Source organism: Rhinoraja longicauda, chromosome 6 (genome assembly GCF_053455715.1).
Source record: "Rhinoraja longicauda isolate Sanriku21f chromosome 6, sRhiLon1.1, whole genome shotgun sequence".
NCBI classification, from domain to species: Eukaryota; Metazoa; Chordata; class Chondrichthyes; order Rajiformes; family Arhynchobatidae; genus Rhinoraja; species Rhinoraja longicauda.
Genome location: NC_135958.1, coordinates 31624538 through 31642970, shown reverse-complemented (window position 1 = coordinate 31642970; position 18433 = coordinate 31624538). Strand labels below are relative to the sequence as shown.

The following is an 18433-nucleotide window of genomic DNA, read 5'->3' as shown; positions in this document are numbered from 1 at the left end:
CCCAACAACTTTACAGAATTATTCCCTCCACCCGATTAATATTTTAGTCTCTATAAATAATTATAATGTTCTATTCTCAATAAATAACTCTAATGGTCCGGATTTTAATTCTGTCTATATTTGATGGCACAAAGCTTGAGAATGTTTTGAGTGAGAGGGATCCATTTTGTCTGGAGAATTGAGTATATTATTGTACTCTTATGTGGGAATCAAATATCCATAAAACATGGTCATAAAATGTAGGGAGGATTTGGAAGCAAAACAAAATTCCATTTGCATTACCAGAACAAAGTCACTTGACACTGAGATGATGTTCCTCCTCATAGCAGGGTTCAGAGTGAGGGGGGCAGAACATCAGAATAATGACATTGCCCATTTAAGACAAAAATGGGGAAGGTTTCCTTCCCTTCAATGATTATGAATCTTCGGAATTCTCTACTTCAGGGAGCTGCAGAGACTGAATTATTGATTTTATATTTTGGGGAAAATTAGGTTATGGAGGAACAGGCAGCAGATTGGAGGTCATGGTCAAATTAACCATGGTCTTATTCAATGCTTGAGCAGAATCAATCAGCAACATATCCTATTCCTGCTTTTATTTCTTATTGGCACAGGGGTGGAGCTGCTGCCTGAGACCCGTGTTCGATCCTGACTCGGGGTGTTGTCTGTATGGAGTTTGTACGCTCTCACTCTGACCTGCTTGCGTTTTCTCCAGGTGTCCGGTTTCCTCTCACGCTCGAAAGACGGACAGGTTTGTAGGTTAATTGGCTTTGGTAAAATTGTAAATTGTCTCTCGTGTGCGTAGGGTAGTGCTGGTTTGCAGGGATCGCTGGTCGGCGTGGACGCGGTGGGGCCAAAGTGCCTGTTTCCGCGCTGTATCTCTGAAGCCAAGACTACATTTTTAAAAATCCTAACATTGCTTTGGAAGCACTGTTACATTATCTCTGCCCAAAGTAGCCACAACGAAGGCGATAAGCAATAATTTCCAAATATGGGCAGATTTGCACACAAACCCTGATCCCCACAGGAAATGATGAGACTCAAAATCTTTCTTTAACACTATGGTGTTCAAAGGGGTCAGGCCGCCTTTACACACTGAAAATGAATAATTCAGCATTTAGGCTTAGATCTTTGTGCTAGATCGCCCTGTGTTAAGATTTTTGTTATAGACTTAGAGGTTTACAACTGTAACTAGGGGTGACGCAGTGACAGCTACTGCCTTTAGCCCCTGTCCCACTTAGGCGATTTTTTAGGCGACTACAGGCGACTAGGCTGTCGCCACACGGTTGCCGGGGTGTCGCCTGTATGGTCGTGAGTCGTCTCCAAAGAGTCATAGCGTTTTTTCTGGTCGCCACTAGGTTTTCAAATGTTTAAAAAAATTTGGCGACTGTTGGTTTGACACCAATGATCGTAGCTTGACGCCTCCTGACGTGGGCGCTGTCGTAGGTTGTCGCCAGGTGACGTAAGTTGTCGCCCGTGCTGACTTCCATGAATTCCATTGGCGACTACCTACGTCAACCGGTCGACAGGTACCGGCGTCAAAACCGGAGGCCAAAATGACATGAATTGCCCTCAGTTGTCACCGACAGGGTCATAGCTCGTGGTAGCTTGTCGCGGGGTAGACGTGGGTTGACTTCAGTTGTTGTAGGTTGTTGCCTGCGTGGTCGTAGGTTGTCGTAGGCGCAGTCGTAGGTGGACATCCTAAGTCGCGACGATTGGGTTGCCGGTTGTCGATAGCTTGCCGTAGCTTGATGTCGACTAGGTGGTAGGTTGTTGTAGCTTGTCGTAGACATTGTCTTAGGGGGGGTCCAGTCGTCGTTTTTTCGGCGACCTGCTACGACTATGACAATCGCCGGAGGTCGCCTAAAAAATCGCCTAAGTGGGACAGGCCCTTTATAGCGCCAGAGACCCAGCTCAATCCTGCCTATGGGTGCTGTCCGTATGGAGTTTGTATTTTCTCCCCGTGACCGTGTGGGTTTTCCCCGGGTGCTCTGGTTTCCTTCCACATTCCAAAGACATACAGGTTAATAGGTTTTATTGGCTTCGGGAAAAAATATTGTAAATTGTCCCCAGTGTGTAGGTTAGTGTTAGTGTACGGGGATCACTGGTCGACACGGACTCACTCGGTGGGCCGAATGGCCTGTTTCCGTGCTGTATCTCTAATCTAAACTAAACTAACCCATATTTCCACTTCTCTTTATTTGTGAGTTTTGGAAACCTCTAAATATAATGTTAAGTAATAAATTGTGTTGAAATGTTCTCCATTTTCGCGAATAGTGTATGTTAAATGGCAGGTTGTCTACGAACAGCAAATAGAGCTGGATTAGGCACAGAGATTTATGAATAAGAGTTTCCCAAAGTTCTCACATTATTTGCTCCCTTTAAACCTCAGCTGCACCCAAACCTACTTATTCTTCCAAATTGAAATGTCCACCCCAACCCATTATAATCTTTGCAGATAATGGACGTAAATACAATAAATTAGCCTTCCACTCTTTGACTGCACACATTTTCAATGTTCAAATTTAGTTTAGTTTTGTTTAGAGATACAGCATGGAAACAAGCCCACCTAGTCCATCCCAACCAGCGATTCCCATAAACTAACACTATCCGACACACGAGGGACAATTTACAATTTTTAACCGAAGCCAATTAAGCTACAAACCTGTATATCTTTGGAGTGTGGGAGGAAACCGGAGCACCTGGGAAAAACCCACGCGGTCATAGAGAGAACATACAAACTCCGTACAGACAGCACCCGTAGTCAGGATCGAACCTGGGTCTCTGACGCTGTGAGGCAGCACAGATATGGCTCCACCACCGTGCCATCCTAACGTTCAAGTCTTTCGTGCTGACTAATAAACCACTCAGAAATGTAAGAAGCCTAAAAGAATATTAATTTATTTTAAAATCATTATAGATGAAACATCGAAAAAATTCCTTCCGTTTGCGCCCTCCTGTTGATTGAAATAAAACTATAAAATAATGTCATGTTACTGCTTTTCATGGGGTCAATGAAAGAGCGTTCACGTCGGGCGGGGCCCTGTTTCCACCAATCTTTCCACCACTACTCACGACAAGCACAAGAAGCACAAGACGCCATTGTATGCAGATGCCGGGAAGTGTGCTCAGCTCTGGCTGAACAATTTATAATCTTGTGATGTGGACTTGATAAGAAGACTGCTTTTCATTTGACCAACGAACTTTCAACTTTCCTGCACGATTGCATGAAAAGATTATGCATTACCATTTTAACTAGATTTTTTTTTGCATATTTAACAAGATTGTGACTTTTATCCCCAGCCCAATCACTTGCATCTGCTTCTCATTGGTGTCCAACTGTGCTTTGCAGCATTTGTACTTGCAAAATATGAATACATTGTAAAACTTTGGTTGTACAATTTGTTTTTCCATTTCACTACTTTGTGTCCAGGAGTAGATCATAAGGATACACCAAGGGGTTCTTTATCCTGTCAGTGCTTGTTAAGAGTCGCTCAATGTCAGATTCACCAGTTTCGCTGCGTGATAGAACTTAAAGGACAGAACTTGAACTTAGCACACAGAACTGGCGCAAGGACTAATGGAATACAGAATTGGATGGCTGACATATATTCTAAGGCAGCAAGCAAAGTAAAATATACAGGTCCTCCTCATGTTATGAACGCCTGACTTATCGATGACACCCTGTACACTTGGGAGACCGGTGGGATGGATGGGGATGGATGTTGCGGTTTTGCAGGCGTCTTCAGCTGGTTGGGACGGGACTTTATTATTCCGTGCCTTCTCTCCCCATAATATCCCACCCCCACCCCTGTTCCAAGCTGCAACAATCGGGAGCTGAGTCGAGCCGAGCTGAGCTGGGACGCTGAGCAGATTGTCTTGCTCACTGAGTCCGTGAGGCCGTCTGGCAGCTTCACTCAGCTGCCCCTGGGATCCTCACCCACACACTGCTTCCGTTCATATCCGACTCGCACACAGTTCAGGTTGCAAACAGCTCTCAGGAACGGAATCCTGTTGTAGCCTGGGGACTTCCTGTACTCGCATGACTTAATTTGAAAATATTCATGGTTAATGTTGTTACTGCATTCAGCTAATGCTTTTAATCCATGACGTGCATGCCTCACCAACCAATTCACCAAATAACTCCTGCCATTAGCAGGCGAGCAGTTAAATTGCACCTGGTAATGTTTGTTCACAACTTTAGACTGCCTCGAAGATGCCAGATTTTCAGAGTTGCTCATTTTAAGATACTGAATTGGCCCAAATTCAGACATGTTACTTTAGAACCACTAGAACCCAATTCCAATTTGAACTCATCCTCTTAGCAAAGTAGTTAAGCAGGATCCCGACCTGAAACATTACCTATCTATTTTCTCCAAATATGCTGCCTGACCCGTTGAGTTACTCCAGCATTTTGTGTCAGTCTTTGGTATAAACAGAATCTGCAATTACTTCTATTACAATAAAAAGTAATGTTGGGAGAGTTAATGTGTGATCTTTAGTTTAGATTAGAGACACAGCATGGAAACAGGCCTTCCGATCCACCAATTCCACGCCAACCAGCGTTCCCCGCACATTAACGCTATCCCACACATACTAGGGACAGTTTACATTTTTACCAAGCCAATTAGCTTACAAACCTGCATGTCTTTGGAGTGTGGGAGGACACAAGAGCTCCCGGAAAAAAAACCCACGTGGTCACGGGGAGAACGTACAAACTCTGTACAGACAGCACCTGTAGTCAGGATCGAACCCGGGTCTCTGGCGTTGTAACGCAGCAGCTCCACAGCTGCGCCACCATGCTGCCCTTAATGTTTAGTAGTTGCTAAAATTGGGAATCCATTTCTTTATTCAATTTCTCTAACCAATTGCTGTATGCTGTTTGATTTACTTCACATATTCTGGATCTTAATGTTTTGTACTACAAGTTGCAGATGGTAACATCGAGCCAGTCCAGTCTTTTCCTTTGTCCTGCAAGCACCTGTTTTATAATATGGTCGATTTCAAGCCCTTCACCATGTAAAATGCTGCTGAGTCTCAGGCATTGATAAAAAGGAGAAGAACACGGGAGTAGACATTTATGTAATCTGCAAAGACAGAGAAAATAGAGATGAGCGGTTCAGCACTTGGCTGAGATGCAGAAATGCTGGTATCAGAAGTGAGAATTTGCAGTCAGTGGGAAGCTCAATATAATTGGCAAAAGAACCAAAGGAGAGATGAGGAGAAATTGTTTTACACAGCAAGGTATCCGTTGCCTGAAACGGTGGTGGGAACAGCTGTCGTAGTCATTTTTAACAACAAATATAAAGAGAAGATGCAGGAAAATGAAAGGCCTGTGGAGAATGATGGGAATGGAACCAATTAGTTATTTCAAAAGACATGACTCGTTGAATCTCTGCCTCCTGTGGTATCATTTTCTGTGAGGTCATTCTAACTTTTAAAAGAGGGGTTTGTTTTGGTCAGGTTCAACCAAAAGGCATGTTCTCTGTTTAAATGGAGCGGAGTTTGCTGACGTGTACCTGCAGGTTTGGGTCTCAGATGTCTTGGGCTTGCTTCCATTTAACTGAACTAACAGTGGTGTTTATCAACAGAATCTAAGCAAAGATTATAACTTCAGATTACACCTCCTCCAATTCACTCCCAATGAATACAGAGCCAAATCTATTAATCAGACTATCCTCCAGGATGGAAACCCTGCTGGGAGCAAAATAAACGTATTTGCTGTTAAATCTAGACTTCGTTCAAACTCTTACTCTTCCAGACATAGAACATGCCTCAGTCACTATTGGTGTCACAGATTCTGTCAGCACGACTTTGCCATCAAGCACCTATGCTTTAAATTTCCTTGCTAAATCTACCCATCTCTTCCCACCCCCATTCCTCATTTAAGAAGCTGCTGAAAGCCCAGAATTTGGTCTAAACCATTGGTCATCCCTTATAATCTTCCCTCCTTCAATTATATACAATTTTTGTCCTTCCACAGTTCCTTTGTGAACTTTGCGGGTGATTTCTCTGTTAAATGTAGTTTAGAAAATGTAAGCATTATTCCTGTTTACTATTTGAAGTTATTACTATCCAGAAATCTCATTGAGTTAGTGCAGCATAATAATTTTCATCTGTTTTCTTTTCTCAGTGTTAAGATGGTGCTGATGTGGACCCTGGGTGACATCTTTAAGACTGCCTACTTCATTATTAACGCAACACCGGTACAATTCTGGGTTTGTGGGGCCCTTCAGATTTGTATTGACGTCGCAATATTCTTTCAGGTGTTCACGTACGAGAAAGGGGCACACGAAAAATACAGCTAACAAAACTGCAGAGTGAATGATTGGCTGCCTGAGACACATGATTTTGTGAGGGGCGTGCCAAGAAGATCGATCTCCTTTCTTACTCACTGAAAAACATCCAACGGTATAACCACTAAACTAAAGTGCCTTAGCCAAATAACTCATTTTCTGTTAAAACCTCTTTCCTACTGATGGCATTGAAGATCTCCAGGTCGTACTCCACTAGGCAGGGTGAAGAGTTAACTTTAATTAACTCATCGTTTTATATTTAGAAAGAGGACCTGCAACAGCAGCAACAAGAAAACAAACTGAACCTTGTCAATGTGCATTTAATAAGGGCTGACCAGATAATGATTCCTAACTCTTAAGAGCAGTTCTAAAAGTCTCCCCATGCCTTTAATGTAACCCTCACTTCATCAAAGTGTTCCATTTTGAAGCTGCCACAGGGTCTTTGGTTGGCATCAGTGTGTTGCCTGTGTCTTCTTTCTGTGCCGTGGTGTGGTTCCAAGGCATCAGCAGATGCATTCTGAAAATTATTCCCTTTTGCACCCTTTTAATGCCACTTAGGCAAATGATGATATAGCGTTATATTTTTCACAACGTTATGCAGATGATATTTAAACTCTTTATCGCAAACTGCATTCGCTGAAAAAGACCTGCAGTTACAGACACCAGATCAGTGGAAAAAGAACTCCAATGTGATCTGGTAAAGAATCAAATCCTAATTTACGTTATATTGTTGAGTGAGTCACTGTAAAAAAATATGCTCCCCAGTTCTTTCCCTCCATTTCCACTTTTGCATGAGTTACTTTAATATCTTTTAATCGCATGGCTTTATTTAAGGTCTGGTCCCCAACCATTATATCACTTTATGTCGGACATTGAGAAATTTCCAAATCAAATATACCTACCATGCTTTGCGAAATTCAGTTTACTGTAATTCACATGTACAATGGATAAAAATTAGCTCGGAGTGGATATTGGTGAACGATATAAGTAGAAAACGTTGGAATCTTCAGAATGTTAGGAAGCATAGTTGAGAAAGAAGCAGGGTTTAAATTTCAGGTCGATGACCCCTCAGTGGAGGAAAGGTTAACTTTGGATTCTAGATTTTAAATGTTTTTTTATTTCAGAGTATATTACAGATAGTTATTTTTTAATTCATTCATGGACCTGAGCATCACGGGTTGAATATAACATAATATCGATCTGTATTGGTCTTCAAAGAGCTGCCTTCTTAAACCTGTGCAGTCTTTCTGGTGCAGGCACTTCCAAAGAAAAGGGTTCATGGATTTTGATTCTGTGACAATGAAAGAACAGTATTTCCAGGTGAAGATGATGGGTCAGAGAGGAACTTTGCTGGGATTCTCATGCGCCTTTTGTATCCAGCATTCATGGGTTATGGGTTTGGGGGGTGATGCAAGTATTATTCCTGGAAAATGGTATTAAAAGTTATTTTCTGTGCACTGAGTATGATATTTTTAGTTAATGGAAACTAAGGCTTTCCTTTACTAAAACAGTAAGGTACGATAACCAAGAGAAAGCCGTACCTTACAATAAAACAATGCACCTTTTGTGTAGGCAAGGCCTTACTGAGATGGAATTACAGTCCGTCATGTCACAAATAGTCCCCAGTTTGCTGGGAAGGGCACTCGAAGGATGAATGTTTTCCGCATATTACTTTGAGCAATATCGAATTGATCGACAGCATATTTTTCTGATGTGATATTAACCATCCTTCTGAAGGAGAATTTAGGGGATAGTTTTCCTTCCCACATTTAGCTGATTGTAGAAGTTAGGTTTAGGTTTAGTATTGCCACGTATACAGTGAAAAGTTTTATTTTACATGCTATCTAATCAGATCAGATAACACCGTACATAAATACAATCAAGTCAACCTCAAGTACAATAGTGTGCAGATGCTGGTTTACACTGAAGATAGACACAAAATGCTGGAGTAACTCAGTGAGACAGGCAACATCTCTGGATTGAAGGAATGGGTGACGTTTTGGGTCCAGACCTTTCATTAGAAGAAGGGTCTTGACCCGAAACGTCACCCATTCCTTCTATCCAGAGATGCTGCCTGTCCCGCTGAGTTACTCCAGCATTTTGTGTCTATCTCAAGTACAAAAGGTAGAGCAAGGGAGAAGATAACGGAGTGGAGAATATAGTTTGCAGCATTGTAGTGTATCAATTCCACAGACAGAGTCCAGTGTACACAATGGGGTAGAATTTGGAGTGGGGAAAGGGGTAGTGCACACTATGATGCCTACAAGGATGGCATACTGACCCTGCTGCCTGCTCTCCCATGTTTCCATCCGCAACTCCCTGGTCAACTCGTCCCTTCACACCCGAACCACCCCCTCCCCAGGTACTTTCCCCAGCAACCGTAGGAAATGCAACACCTGTCCCTATACCTCCCCCCCCCTCGACCTCCATCCAAGGACCCCGACAGTCTTTTCAGGTGAGGCAAAGGTTCACTTGCACCTCCTCCAACCTCATCTACTGTATCCGCCGTTCCAGGTGTCAACTCCTGTACATCGGCGAGACCAAGCGCAGGCTCGGCGATCTTTTCGCTGAACACCTCCGCTCAGTCCGCCTTAACCTACCTGATCTCCCGGTTGCCCAGCACTTTAACTCCCCCTCCTATTTCCATTCTGGCCTTTCTGTTCTGGGCCCTCCATTGTCAGAGTGAGCCCAGTGCAAATTGGAAAAACAGCACCTCATATTTTGCTTGGGTACTTACACCCCAGCGGTATGAACATTGACTTCTCTAACTTCAAATAGCCCTTGCTTTCCCTCTCTCTCCATCCTCTCCCCCTTCCCAGTTCTCCCACCAGTCTTACTGTCCCCGACTACATTCTATCTCTGTCCCGCCCATTCCCCTGACATCAGTCTGAAGAAGGGTCTCGACCTGAAACGTCACCTATTCCTTCTCTCCGGAGATACTGCCTGTCCCGCTGAGTTACTCCAGCATTTTGTGTCTACCATCAATTTAAACCAGCATCTGCGGTTATTTCCTACGCACCCCCACTTTAGGATGTTGCAGCTTGCCAGTTACTGGATCAGTAGGGATCGACTGGATCACAGGCAGAGCTGAGGGCCAGAGTAGGGCCAGACAAAGGACTTAAAAAAGACTGGGTAGCAGTTGATCACAGCTCTTTATGGTTTGTATGCCGGAAGCATGCTACTGCTCTGTGAGAGTAAAACCCTTTCCTGGGCTGTTTTGTGATCAACCTTAACTCCTTAGTTCCCACTGATTAGGTTGTTCCGTGCATTCTACAGACTGGTGCAGTGTTGACATAAAGATTATATGGTGGCTTTTATATTTAACCATTCTCCATTCTGCTTCTGGTGAACAAGTTCCTCAACAGCAGACAATTCCACCAAGGAAGCTTTTTCGATCTGTTACATAATTTACCCCCTTCCCCCATCTCCCTTGCCCCACCATCTGTTAGTTAGGCAAGAAAAAGGCAGCTAGCCACATCACTCTCCAGTGAGCTTTGAATCATTAATAAGAATTACTTTCCCTTTCACCATGCATCATTGCAGTCTGACCAAAACTATTATTAGCAATAACAATGAAACGGAAGACTTAGAAATTTTGTCATATTTGATACAGCAACGTCCATTTCACAGAGTTCTATCATCTGACCTGGCCAGTTACAATCCATAATGGCACCTAATAATTATCACTGCAGGTTTAAAATCCTGGAATCTACCGCTACTGTCACGTTATCTATTTACTGTACAGTTACATCAGTCTACATATATAAAAAATTTCATCCATTTTGCACCAATGACTGATCCCATTATCTCAGGATGTACTGTGCTCCTCAGACTTACTCAGCAGTACTGCCAGCCTCCCTCAGGACCACTGCTAGGAATCAGGTGGATTACCCAGAAAAATAACCAGCAGTTGTTACAAAATCCCTAGCAATCTTATAAAAAGCAGGGTATCAATCTGCCACTCAAAGGGACAGCCATTTCAAAGGGTCAATGCTGATGATGGCCAATTCCCTGCAAGCACCTTAGTCCATTGTAGGTGGAGACACAGCAACGAGAACAAAAAAAGATTGTTCCTTACTACAGATACAGGGGGCAGTACGGTGGCACAGTGATAGAGTTGCTGCCTTACAGCGCCAGAGACCCGGGTTCGACCCTGACTACAGATGCTGTCTGTACGGGGTTTGTACATTCTCTCTCTGACCGCGTGGGTTTTCTCCGGGTGCTCTGGTTCCTCCCACATTCTAAAGATGTCCAGGTTTGTAGGTTATATAGCTTTGATAAAAATTGTAAACTGTCCCTATTGTGTCGGATAGTGCTAGCGTGTGGGGATCGCTGGTCGGTGCAAACCCGGTGGGCTGAAGGGCCTGTTTTCACACTGTCTCTAAAATAAACTAAAATAAGATGATGGGACTGCACAGGATTCCCAAGGAAAGGTAAAGGAGGTCATTTATCACCAAGTTCTAAGAAAAGTTTCTAACAAAAGTCTTTGCTTCCTTATGTTGCCTCCTGCCCCACTCACCCCAAATTCTCCCTAAACGCTCCCCACCATTGGAGATCAATTTTCAGCAGTATGGGACAGACAGTTTTCAGAGCTGTAACAGTGTTGTGGCTCTTGCTGCAGATGATGCACATTCTAGTGACCTACAAGCTTTGGCTGGGTCTTTGCTGCAGTGTGCCACCAAAGAAGTAGTGGTGTAACTGTTGGGATTACAGTCTGGGCATTTCTGTGGCTATTAGGTAGGATTTTTGTGGTGCATTTTTGATACAGCAGTGTCTTCCAAAAATATTAGATAAGTAGGTTCTTCTGGTACATTGTGTAAATGAATGCCAGGTGATTTGCGCATATGCAGGTGAAGGTTTACCTCATTTTCTCAAGGGCCTGTGCTTTACAGAATTCACTGCCACTGAGATTCTCAGGTTCAGTTGCATTGGAGACCAGAAGAGCTGGCTGACTTTGCTGCTACATTATTAATCATGGCTTTTTTATGGGGTTATATTCTTGCAGTGATTTTACCTGTCAGTGCCAAGAAATGTCTAATACGCATTGTTTTTGCACTGAAGCCTACTTTATGCTTCTATAAGGATATCAGACTTGCTACTGTTTATCTGTCAAGCATTAACGTACAGTCCACAGTATGGCATTAATCTATAATTTCGCTTGCCAAAGCCTTTTGATTAAAAAAAATGTTAATCCTCTGGACAAGTCAACTTCAGAACATTTCACACGCAGTGGTATTCTACTGTTCCACTCCAAATTGCTAAGCTTATTTTGATTTTTAAAGTGTTTTGACTTAGAAAATTCCTACACATTGCTGCATTATATGTAACAATTTCAGAAGCTCCAACATTTTACTTCATACACAATTTACCAGGCAGAATTGGCTGGATTTGCTTATTATACGTGATACAACAGCCCTCAAGTTTAATTCAATTATATTTTCACTTATGCATGGTTGAGTTTTATTTCCCGGAGCTTCACGATGGCTGCAATTCTGTAAACCAAACCAAATTTTCTTTGAAGTCAATTGCATTACAATACACACTCTACAGTGCCCAAACAGGCACACATTCCACCTGACAGTGTTTAAACAATGTTAATGGTATATACATGCAATATTGGATATCTCTCAATAAAATTAAGATGGTTGCTGTAATTCATGCTGGCATAAGGAAGAGCACAAGAATTTAAGCCAAGTCCCTGTTTATCCCATGCCCTGTGCAGCTAAACCTTGGTGCTTTGTGCCGCTACGAAGTACCAGCGGTAAAGCATTAAGCACAACTCCTGTCCATAAAACCCTCTCCCAAACTCCCTTGTCACTTAGAAATTATGAGGATATTTTAAGATGCAGAGTTAATTATCATTTGCTGAGCAAGGATTGTCAGAACATGTATTCATCACGGAGGGGCCTGGGACTTGCTTGATGTTTTGTGTGCTGCCAGCATCATAAGTGGCGAATCTTTGAGAAATTTGTTATGTTTTCAGCTGCTTCAGTTGGATTCTGTTATGGCACCTCACATTCACCAAAAAAACCCTCAAAGTTTTCCTTCCAGGCTTACACCTCATTGTTGATAGAATGATATCCATTAGAAAACAGAGGGTTATTTTTGAATCTACACTCCCAGTACATTGCTAGACATGGGCTCAAGAATGGGTGACACAACTGAAAGTACAATCTCCCTTTTCTGACCCACAAGACCACCTCATGAAGCTCAGTCACCCTGAGAGGATGGCAAAATCACCCCTAATGTGTATGCAAAAACGTTACCTTGCCTTGCGCCAGCAACTATTTTTCAGTCATATTTTCCTTTTTATAAAAAAAGAATAAAACTTATAAGGGTGATCCTATTTACTTGCAAGCATTGAATCTTGTTTAAAAAAATAATTGCATTTTAAACTTGTTATTCGGTTAAATTGCTTAAAAATGTTGCAGATTGATGTATCTTTTAATATTTTGTTGCTGATATAAGTACAAGAGTACTGTATTAAAACGCTGAATTAAAATATATTTTCTTGTTTATTTCGTTACCAAACAAGATTTGTTATTTTTCTTTACATTTCAAACAATACAATGATATAGATTTAAATGCCAAGCCATTTGCTGCTGTGTGCAATGCTGACACAATATTGAAGGACCACCTCCCTTTTCCCCTCCTATGCTCAGAAAGTATCTCATCGGTGCAATTTTTTGCCAATTTTTGCTCATCCCCCGAAGACCAGGGGGCAGGAGCCGGTGATGATGACGGATGAGATGGGCGAGGAGAAAGGTTGATAGACGAGGAGAGGGAACTGGGGTCTGGTCAACCATGCCCTCGAGGTTGGCTGTGGGAAGCGCACCCGTGGAACAAAGGTGGGCGGGCGGGGAGAGGGATGTTGGTTCGTAGGTTGACCCACGTGTCCAAGTGATGGTGGTGGCTGGAGGCCAGCGGCAGTCTAGGGGCTTGCCTAAAATGGGCTAGAACTAGAGCGAGGACTGGACTTTGAAAATGGCATCAAAACATAGTGCCTCTTGCATGCGGGATCAGTGGTCTATTTCTGTGCACTGGCTTATCGGGGATGTGTTTGGTTGTGGTGTTACTCTACCGGATTGATGGTAAGAAAAGAATTTCACTGTGAGTTTGCACTTCACACATCTGACAATAAAAGCACCATAATTTTGGTGTGCTAAAAATAAAACTTGCCTAATTCCATCTGCAAAGATGGCTATTTAAAAATTAATTTTCTGAAATCTGGATGTTGCTTGCACAACAGCTATTTAATCCTGAGATATCCTTAAGAAGGTGGCATTGAGCTGCATTCTTTGAAGCATTGCAGTCCTTCTGGTGAAGTCACTCCCGTAGTGCTGTTCTATAGGGAGTTCCGTGATTTAACCTAAGTCGCAATGAAAGGCATGTAAATACTTTTGAGAATGCCTCAACTTGCTAGGGAACCTGCTGATGTTGGTGACAAAAGACTGCAGGTGCTGGAATCTGGAGCAGCAAACAATCAGATGAGGGAACAGCGGGTCAAGCAGCATCTGTGGGTAGAAATGAACGGTCAATGTATTGAGTGGAGATTGTTAAGCAAAGTTTCAACCAGAAACAGTGACCATTGCTTTTCACCCATTGATGCACCAAAGAAGGGTCCTTGCGTGAAACGTCACCTATCCATGTTTCCCAGAGATGCTGCCTGACCCGCTGAGTTACTCCAGCAGCTTGTCCTTTTTGACGGTAAAGGTCGTAGATATGGGGTTTTCTGTCTTGAGTACCCTGAGCATATGACTGCAGTGCAGTTTGTGTATGGTACACACTGCAAAATTCTGAATAGCTTTGTTAAGCTTTGCTGCAAAAAACACAGATCACTTGATTAAAAAACTCAGGTAAATCAATTCCTCTTGATTCATTCTTAAGTTACAAATAAAGACGACTATATTCATTTAGGTCTTGACAGATGAAACACATATAATCTAATTAACAAACACAGGAAAGTAAACAGTTTTTAATGCGTAATTGCGTACAGTCAATATAATACCCTAACCCACTCTCTGTAATATCAGTGAATTTAGAATATTTTGTTATTTGTTGCCTCTGCTGTGACTTTTGGAAGGTTGGACCAAGGATTTTGGCTCATCGAAACTGAGTTTGACCCTGCGCTCCTGGATTACCTGATGTGCTCCTGGATTTCCTGATGTATTGCCAACATTTTCCTTGCCGAAGCTTCATAATAGTGCAAAACTAAAATAGTCCTACACCCTTCCCATTGAAAGTACGTGGTCTTGTAACCACAGATGCTTGATTGTGCCCGAGGGTGGTGATTTATTCAGTAATTTAAAAAAATCTAATTCTATTAGTCTGACAGTCGAAGGATGGAAGGATGTCTAATTGGTTGACTTTTAACCACCTTCTGAAACGTCCCAGTAAGCCACTCTGTTCAAGAGCAATTAGGCAGACCAAGCTGGCCTTGTCAGCAATGTCCACATCCTGTCAATGAATAAATAAAAAGTAAGTAAATAAATAAAGGACACGAAGCTCTGGTTCAAAAAAAAAAGATTCCAGCATGAATTCCTGCAATTAAACTCCTCTCGAGCAACTGTATGAAAACACCATCCTGTTGCAACCATCCGGATCAAGGAAGTGTTTGCTTGCGGTTAAAAACTAAATTCTGACTAAATACATAGATTGCAGGGTACAGGAGCTATCAAAGAAATGAGCAATAATAAAGGCTGTAAGTGACAGCTGCCACTGATGTGCTGACATTCCCATCTTTGACTTTCACATTGGACATTTCAAATGCAAGGCACTCAGGCTGAGAACCTGTTCTTCAAAAAGTGTTGTTTTTGTCATATCTGAGATCCTATCTGTCACTGGTCCGCTGCTCAGGGGTGCCGTGTGCCCAATACTGTGGCAATGTTGACAGCAGTGGATGTAGGAGATAATCTATGATATATCCCTTCTGACAACACACAGCTAATGTTAGAATAAATTGCCCGATGTACCCTGGAACACGAGTGATCAGAATTGAGAGGTGCAGCTTTGGAAGGACTTATTGGATGAGTTTCAGATGGACTGGTTGCAGAGAGAGTGAACTGTAATGAAGATACTCTTCCATAGTGCGATGAAAATCCTCAGTGAAGAACATTAATCTTGCGGCACAGTTCACTAACCCAAGAGATGAGAGGTGGCGCACTGAGTCATTGCAAGTATGGAAACTTGCACTTTTTGCAATTGTTTGTTGGGATTTTGCAATTGTCCGATATCTCCACCAGTCAGACTTCAACAAAGCGACAAACGGCATCCTCCGTGACCGTGACAATGGTGGAAGGGGAAGCATTATTCTTCTCAGCCTCGAACATGGTTTCCATGATGTCCTCCTCCAAGCACCTTTGCTCCACTTTCCCACCCGAGGAAGGGCCCACACATCTGTTTCTACTCAGACAAACCCAGTCACAGGCAGAGGATTTCCTGCATCAGCTTCACTTCTCACCCCACATCAGCACATCTGGATTCCTTGAAGAATCCACTCAGCCTTGTGGGACTTCTCCTTTGCTAGATTACTATCAGAGGTTTCTGCAGCTGACTGGTCCCTGAACATCTCATCGTTACAACCTACCTTCTGTACTTGCCATTTGATTCCCATGTTTAAGTATTTCCTTAATTCCTGTCAAATTTTGAAATGATTTATTCTTGTAATCTATTTTCATTTGTTAAAAGAGATACATAAATGTAACTTGTTGCAGTTGTCAGTACAACATCGAGTGGACCAGCACAGGAACAGGCCCTTTGGTGCACGGTATCAATGCTGAACATGATAAGAATTAAACTAATCTTTTCTGCCTGCCCATTGTCCAAATCCCTTCATTGCCTGTGTATTAATGCACCCATCTAAAAGTCTCTTAAATGCCACTGTCTGATCTGCCTCCACCACCACCCCTGGCAGCACATTCCAGACACCCACCACTTATGTGCAAAAATGTTGCCCTGCAAATTTTCAAACTCTCCCTCTCTCATCTTGAAACTATGCCCTCTGGTTTCCCACTGAAATGTCAGTCACCTAACCAGCCATGTACTGGATACAAGATCCATTATGGTCTCTTTAGTTGGTCTATCCACATACTGTTTCAAGAAGATAGACACAGAAAGCTGTAGTAACTCAGCGGGACAGACAGCATCTCTGGAAAGAAGGAATGGGTAACGTTTCGGGTCGAGACCCTTGTTCAGACAGAAACCCTCTTGATGTGACTTACAAATTCCTCCTTGTTTAAGCCTCTTTTATGTACTAAGGAAGCTCTTGCCAATGTTGGGGAATTCAATGTCACCCACCATGACCACCCTGTTGCATAAACATCTTTCCTGTCTATATTCTGTCTATATATGTTCTTCTACCTCATGCTGGCTATTGGGAAACATATAGTAAATCTAATAAATTGTGCTTATATTAACAAGCTATTCAAATACTCAAGATGAGGATGAAACACGTTTTTAAATAGGGAACTTTCAAAAGCTATTGACATTTATTTATATAATATAAACTGTCAAGTAGAATATAGTTATTCATGGTTCATATTTTCTAAATTGATATTTGAATATTTGGGACTAATGCATTATAACTCTAAATTTTCATTTATAGACTCCTTTAATCTAATTCCACCTTAGGTGATGAATAATGCATTTCTATTTCATAATAATTGAAGTAAATATTGCTAAATAGACAGCTGTTTTTGATGCAAGATCTTTACACAAATTTCAAAGTTTGCTGGAAGTAAGATTTCAAAACGAATTTGTTCTGCAGTAATAAAGAATGGGAGAGGAATTTGTTTTCCGTCTCAAGCTTACAGTGCAAGTAATAGTATTGGCCACTGGTTGTACTCGATCCTACACATTTGGTTCACTGCAGCATTTCTTACTTTGTGTATCTGTACACTGTGAATGGCTCGATTGTAATCATGCATTGTCTTTCCGCTGACTGGTTAGCACACAACAAAAGCTTTTCACTGTACCTCGGTACACGTGACAATAAACTAAACTAGCTAACTAACCCATAACCTCAAAACGCGTTACGAGTTCTAAATTGCAATCAGCACAATTATCTTCTTCTGACCTCAATAAAACCAAACCACTTGCTTAAGGAGAAGCCTACGAGATTGTGTTAGGTGTCACCTAAGGCACAACGTTTATTGCATTCTTATCTCTGACAGAAGGGTTAAGAGATGTTTTCACAAAAAAGTCGAGGAAAACACTCCAGTGTAGTGAGAAACCGATGTTGTCAGATGAGTTACTTTTTAAGGTGAGATTTTAAATCTAGGCCACAATTACACAGAAGATTTCACAAGTTTCCACTAGTGGGAGAGTCTAGGACCAGAGGCCATTAGCCTCAGAATAAAAGGACATACCTTTAGAAAGGCAATGAGGAGGAATTTCTTTAATCAGAGGGTAGTGAATCTGTGGAATTCATTGCCACAGAAGGCTGTGAAGGCCAAGTCAATGGATTTTTTGTTAAGGTGGAGATTGATAGATTATTGGTATGGGTGTCAAAGGTTATAGGAGAAGGCAGGAGAATGGGGTTGATAGGGAAAGACAGATCAGCCATGATTGAATGGCGGAGTAGACTTGATGGGGCAAATGGCCTCATTCTATTCCTATAACATGAACTTATGAAGAATACTCACTTATTGTCTTGGTCATAGTGGTCTCTCAAATAGCAACACAGATGAAGATAGTACTCACTGCTGCCTTGCTGTTTATAGGAGCTATTAACTACTGCTCTTTCCAATTAAACTGATGGCATTTCACAAGCATTTCATTAACTGCAAAACACCACAGGTTATCCTAGATTATGAAACGCATGACACTTTTATCCTTTTATTGGAATTGGCTGCTCATTATAAACCCCACAGGATTCCACTCTCATGCCACCATCAGTCGGCCTCTGGGTCTTATTCTTGGTGATGATATAACATGCAAGATATTTAAGTTTCGCTATTCCATACACTGAACCTTTGCATGAAGCACAATACAGTTTCCAACTTTATTCATGTGTGAGGCTGATTCATGGAAAGGGATTTTAAACAAATCAAACATAGAGGCGCACAAGGTCTTCCAAATCTTCAGTCGGAGGGTGGTGAATCTGTGCAATTCATTGCCACACAAGGTTGTGGAGGCCA

The 18433-nt window shown here is 42.1% G+C and overlaps 1 protein-coding gene across 1 annotated transcript in view; it reads left to right on the top strand.

Moving 5' to 3' along the window:
• Window positions 1-7752, top strand: part of LOC144594857 (solute carrier family 66 member 2) — a 51391-nt gene extending 43639 nt beyond the window's left edge. The window contains exon 5 of the mRNA XM_078401769.1: window positions 6134-7752. Coding sequence (XP_078257895.1) covers window positions 6134-6308 — 175 coding nt within the window. The 3' untranslated portion in view covers window positions 6309-7752. The remainder of the gene's footprint in view (window positions 1-6133) is intronic.
• Window positions 7753-18433: the final 10681 nt, after the last annotated feature.